At 25.8% G+C, this 6,000-nt stretch overlaps 1 protein-coding gene across 1 annotated transcript in view; it reads left to right on the plus strand.

Moving 5' to 3' along the window:
* dlg1 (MAGUK family member discs large 1) overlaps positions 1-4,529 on the plus strand; it is a 1,479,687-nt gene extending 1,475,158 nt beyond the window's left edge. Inside the window, exon 20 of the mRNA XM_075368120.1 lies at positions 2,910-4,529. Within this exon, the coding sequence (XP_075224235.1) occupies positions 2,910-3,016 (107 nt within the window). The 3' untranslated portion in view covers positions 3,017-4,529. The remainder of the gene's footprint in view (positions 1-2,909) is intronic.
* The last annotated feature ends 1,471 nt before the right edge of the window (positions 4,530-6,000 follow it).

Genomic DNA, 6,000 nt, shown 5'->3' on the forward strand with positions numbered 1-6,000 from the left:
GCTGTAAATTCCTGCTGTCTAGTGGTTAGTGGTGGTATTGGTGAATGTAAGGGTAGAGTTAAAATCAAATCAAGTTTGGCAATAGTTTATTGATTAATGTCAATTTTAGGTTGTAGCTATTATACATGTTACCAATAAAAATAATTACACAAAATTGAAGGAAAGAAATAAATAAGATATGAAAAAATGACAATATGTTAAAAATTAAAATGTTAATAGTTTTCACATGAGAAATATGAATAAAAGAATTTAATTTTTTGCAAAAAAAAAAATGTTTAATTGTAGTATATAAAATTGTGTATTTTGTAGAATCAGCTACAGGAATAATTTACTGGCTTCAGTAAAAAAAAAATATATGTTTTAAATCTTTCTTTCTTCAATAAAAGGCAGTAAGTCCATTAAATAAATACAGTCAGAACTTCTATATAAGAAACTTCTTTTTTATGAATTTCTGGATAGTATGAAAGTTTTCCCAAAACCTTGACTTAAGGGAATTTTCTGTGTATATTTACTTCCATACAACAAACAAATGATTTCTACATAACAAATTTTTTGGGCATAATAAGAGTTAAAAATTTTTTTGTTTTTGTTTTGTGTGAATTCGTTTTACATAGTCTCAGCTTCTATTACGATTGAACAGCAATAAACGATACAGTATGCTATGTACTTGATGACAGCGGCTACATGACTCATTGTAAGGCTGTCCATGTTTGTATACTGCTGCAGTTAGCATTTATGGTAGTGTGTGTTTAATCTCAGTATGTAACAGTTTGTAAATCTCTTAACAGATGGGCTGTCTTTAGTCTTTGTTTTTTAGTTTGTATACTGTGGTATTGTACTTAATTTAGTGTCTGTGGTTGTTTATACCATCAGTAAAACAAAATGTCAAAGTGTAAAGCTTTATCTATTCAGGATAAACTAAAAATTATAGAAGACATTGATAAAGGTAGTAAAAAGAAAGATATTGCCTTACATTACAGAATAGCAGCTAGTTCATTATTGACAATTTTGACAAATCATGAAAAAATTAAAAAGCAGTCTGAAGAGGATTTTATTGAATTAAAGAACATAAAATATTTATGGCAATGCGTGTATTCAAATGTTAACAAAGATGTTTTAAAATGGTTTTTAGTGGTTTATGAGAAAAATATTCACATTTCAGGTGCTACAATAAAAGGAAATGCGTTAGAGTTTGCAGAAACTATGGGTTATGAAAATTTTGTTGCAAACACAGGTTGGTTGGACAGATTTAAAAACAGACATGGAATTTCTCAGAAAGTCATCAGCAGCGAAAGTGCCGATGTACATGAAATCGACTGTACATCTCAGAGATATAACAATTTAGTAAACCTCTTACACTCTTGCATTGTGTGAAAAAAATTATGTTTTGGGGGAAAAAACAGTAAAGAAAAGGTGACTCTCATGTTATGTGCTAATATGACTGGCACAGAAAAACTTAAGAATGTGTTAATTGGAAAAAGTATAAAACCACATTTTCAGGATGTCAAAGTCATTAGAAACAGATTACGATTTTAATACGGAAGCGTGGATGACAGGCGATATTTATTGTAAATGGCTGCAGATGTTTGATTACAAAATGATGAAAAAAAAATAAATGTGTTACTTTTCATCAACAACTGCCCTGCTCACCCACGATCGATTTCAGAAAAAATGAATTTAGTTAAAGTTGTGTATCTACCACCGAAGACGACCTCCAAACTCCAACCTATGGATCAGGATATTATAAAGAACTTGAAGGTTCACTATCCGAAACAAGTGTTGATGAAAGTGGTTAGTGGTTAGTGCAATTGATAATAAATCTTACAAAGGAAATATTACAATTACAATGAAAGATTGTACTGCAGAAATGTCAAAAGCGTGGGTTAATGACGTTACTTCAGAAACAAACATGTGATGTTTTAGTAAGGCTGGTTTTACCGATATGTACAATCATGTTCAAACAGAAGAAATTCTGCACGTGTTAAGTAAAAGTTATAATAAAATAAAAGACAAGACTTGTTTGACTGCTGATGTAATATTACTGGAATTCACTGATATTGACAATGGAGTTGTGGTTGCTGAATATCTCACTGACATTGTAAGTGAAATTGTAAGTGATGTCCTGCAGATCTGTATTAGCGACAATGAAGTTGGAGAAGAAGATGTGATGAATCCCTGGATAAGCTTTAGCGATTTACAAGTATGTGATTTTCATTATTATGTGCTGGAATACAACAGCAAGAAAGCTTACCGGAATAAATGTTTATTTATCTAAAAAATTAGAATCTTTTATTAAAAACAAAACAATTTTTAATAAAATGCAAACTAAAAATCTGATTTTTTTTTTAACAATAAGCCAAACTAGCTAATACGAATAATTAAAATAGAAAAGCTACATAATTTTTTAAAATTGCAAATTTTAGACATTTATTATTACAATACTGTGCAGTTCAATGAAGAAATAAAATTTTACAAGTTTAATATACTGTTGGTTGTGGATACCTTGAGTATGCAATGTTAGAAGTACTGTATATATTAAATGTTTCTTTTATTATTATTATCTTTGACCGCATAGGATCACTTTAGTCAGTCCATTATCCAATTCTCTTCAGTGGGGGACTGTTAGGGCCTTGCGATCCTCTCAGTATTTTTTCATACATTCCAATCTTTGTGCCCTTTCTAATGTTGAACATTTTCGTGTTGTGAGTTTTTTCTTGTGATTATGAAGCAAGTGTTTTTGTTCTTGATTGCATGTGTCTTAATAACAAAATTTCTATATAATGAAATTTTCCCACTCTCCCTTGACACTTTATAGAAATGTTCAACTAATTTAATAATGATTAATTCTTGAAATTTAATGTATTGTCTAAGTGAAATGTGAATTTAATATTTTTTTTTTATTATTACAGCTGTTGTACAGGGAGATACCCCTGAAGATATCTATCAAAAAGTTAAAGAAGTAATTAGTGAACAGTCAGGTCCAACCATCTGGGTGCCATCAAAGGATCCTCTATAACGCAGCCTATCATCTACACTTAATCTGCGTTCTTCTTCACTTTTAGTTTTTTAATAATTTTTAATTTAATTTAATTAAAGTGTATGTTTTGTGAATATAAGTAATAATTAATTATATTTAAATTTGTTTTAATTAATGTATGTTGTGAGATTATATTGCTCCTACTGCATTTTAAATAGATAGTAATTTATTTATTTAATATCATTTAAGCTTATTATAGTTTGATTTTAATTCCAGTAGTTTTTTTCTGGATTTGCAAGTGGCTTTTTCATTCAGTTTAAAATATAAAGTAAAATATTTAGTTTATAAAACAAGTATTAACTTATGATGTTTTAACACAATCAGGTCTAGGCATAATCTCAACGTATTTATCTCCATTTTAAATCCATGAAGAGGAAACATTACACAATTATGTGGCAAACCAATTGAGTTTTTGTGCATTTCCTTATTCATGGGTGCAAATATTGTAAACCTACATTATATATGTTTGATAAACATTATTATAAACAGAAGTAATTAAACATACAACCTGTAATGCTTTATGGCTTATTCTGTATATTTTGACTGTACATCTACAGAAGAAGTATAAGAGTGCATGAGAATCTACAAAACACTGGTTAATTCTCTTTTTTGTAATAATTTTTTTATGACTGAGATTTTTTATAGTTAATACTAATTGTGCAAAGCTCTGTATACATATAGTAGTATACATATGTTACCCTTGAGTTAAATATATGTTTTTCGTGATCTTTATTTAGACAATTAGACAATAGAAATTATCCTTAAGATAAAAAATAACATAAGTATTGGCTGAATAAAACTATTTCTTACAGTTTTAATTTTTCTCCTTGAAATAATATATACTGCTATTGAACATTCTAATAATTTTATAAATAATAGTTAATACTAAAAAGTCAACATTTATAATTTTAAGAAAAATGGTAATCTATTTGAAACATTAAATAATTTCTGTAAAAACATTTTTATTAATGCATTACCTTTTAAGAAGCAATGGAAAACATAACATTGTGCAAGTAAGTGTAGTTATAACCTATAGCCATAAATAATCACAAATTTTTTGTGGTACAAACAAACATTTACATCAACTTAATGAATTATTTTAAAAGATTATTTCCTGTCAAAAATGTATAATAGCATGTCACCAGCAGACTTTAAAAGATTATGATAGTTATACACAATGGTCGATCTGTTTAAAAAAGTACCCCTACATATATTGGCTTAGATCTGAATGTGTTAGTCAAGTGTCTGTTGTAAAATCTGTTATTATATTTAAAAATATAAATGGAATTTTTGACATAGAATAATAATGACTCGTATAGATCTGTTTGTTCATTTTATTAAATGTATTTTTTTAGTGGCTCTGTATAAATATATATGTTATTATGTACTTAGCCAGATTTACAGAATGTATGTGTGTATCTTAACATGTACACACAATTTTATTGTAAATACTTTGATTTTTGTTTGTTCAAATAAAGTATTATTATGTAAATTTACATTGTATATTTATTATTTAGCTCATTTTAATTTATTTAAAGTCTACTTTTGATCATAACCTAAATGTATTTTTCTTTATTTATTAAAAAAAAGACAAGAAATAAAAATCAATACAGTTACTTGTAACTTTTCTTAAATTTACAGCAAATCCAATTAAATCATAATAAAATGCATATTATTTTGTATTCTAGTGTACATGTATAGTTAAATCCATTTTTTTTAAAATTATAATATTTAAATAAATTAAATATTATTATATTTAAATAAGAATTGTATCTTGTAACATAATTCTCTTATGTACAAATTGAGCTAAAATTTGTAGTGAATTATAAAAATTTGTTTTACATAGTTAGAGCAGATCCAGGGATTACATTAGGTTACATTATTACATGTAAAGATAATTCATCCCAAAGTCATAATAGTATGCAAATAAATAAGTTAATATCATAAGGAAAAAAAAAGTAATATTGTTTCATTTTTTCATATTTAAACCCTATATATGTTTACCCATAACCCTTTTATATGTTTATGTCCAGCATTCATTTATTGTTTATTTATTTTTCTTCTTTTTTTGTCAAATGCAATGATATTTAAATTTAAGTAAAAGTACTCAAATATTATGAGTACAATGTTCAGAGCTCTAAAATTATTTTATTATTTTGTTGTTTTTTTTAGCAAAAAAATTTGAACAAATATATACTTGTTCAAATTAGCTCTGAACACTGTACTCATAATATAACATTGGAAAAAAATAAAAACTTCTACATAATTTAAAAAAAATTTTTTTATTGTAAAAAACATGTCAAAAACAATTAAAGAATTTTTCATCCAACAATTTTTTAAAGGAATTTAAAAAATTCTATATAATAAATTTTAAAAAATTCATACACAAAACAGAACACTGTATATACCGAATATACAGGATGTATAGATTTGAAAAAATTCTAAATTTACCAAAAATTTAAAAAAAATAAAAAATAATTGCTTATAGTTGCTGAAGAAATTACAAAATATACACTTAGTTCTGTTATACGGAAATCAAATTTTGATTAGTAAATATTTATGAATAAGTGAAAAAAAATGTAATGATATTAAAAACTGTTATCATCAGTAAATCAGTTATCGTAATTTTTGCCAATATGATTATTTACTGGTAAATAATCAATTCTCAAAATATTGATTACATTTTCTTTTCTTTTTTTTTGAAATCATTACAATAAAGCTAACACTAAAACATAACATATGTAAAAAAAAAAACATTTTTCTAATAAAAATTTTTACAGATTTACTAACAAATAAATATGCATTTTTATTGGTTGTTAGTTACAATTAATTAAAACATGTTAACTATGAATACACATTAAATATATATAATCAAAATTTAATTTGGTCTTTGAATCACAATTCTAATTTTTTTGGCTACTCATGTTTTAACTTACTAATAAAATTATGATTAGATTAGCTTT

Source organism: Lycorma delicatula, chromosome 1 (assembly GCF_047948215.1).
Source record: "Lycorma delicatula isolate Av1 chromosome 1, ASM4794821v1, whole genome shotgun sequence".
In the NCBI taxonomy this organism is placed as follows: domain Eukaryota; kingdom Metazoa; phylum Arthropoda; class Insecta; order Hemiptera; family Fulgoridae; genus Lycorma; species Lycorma delicatula.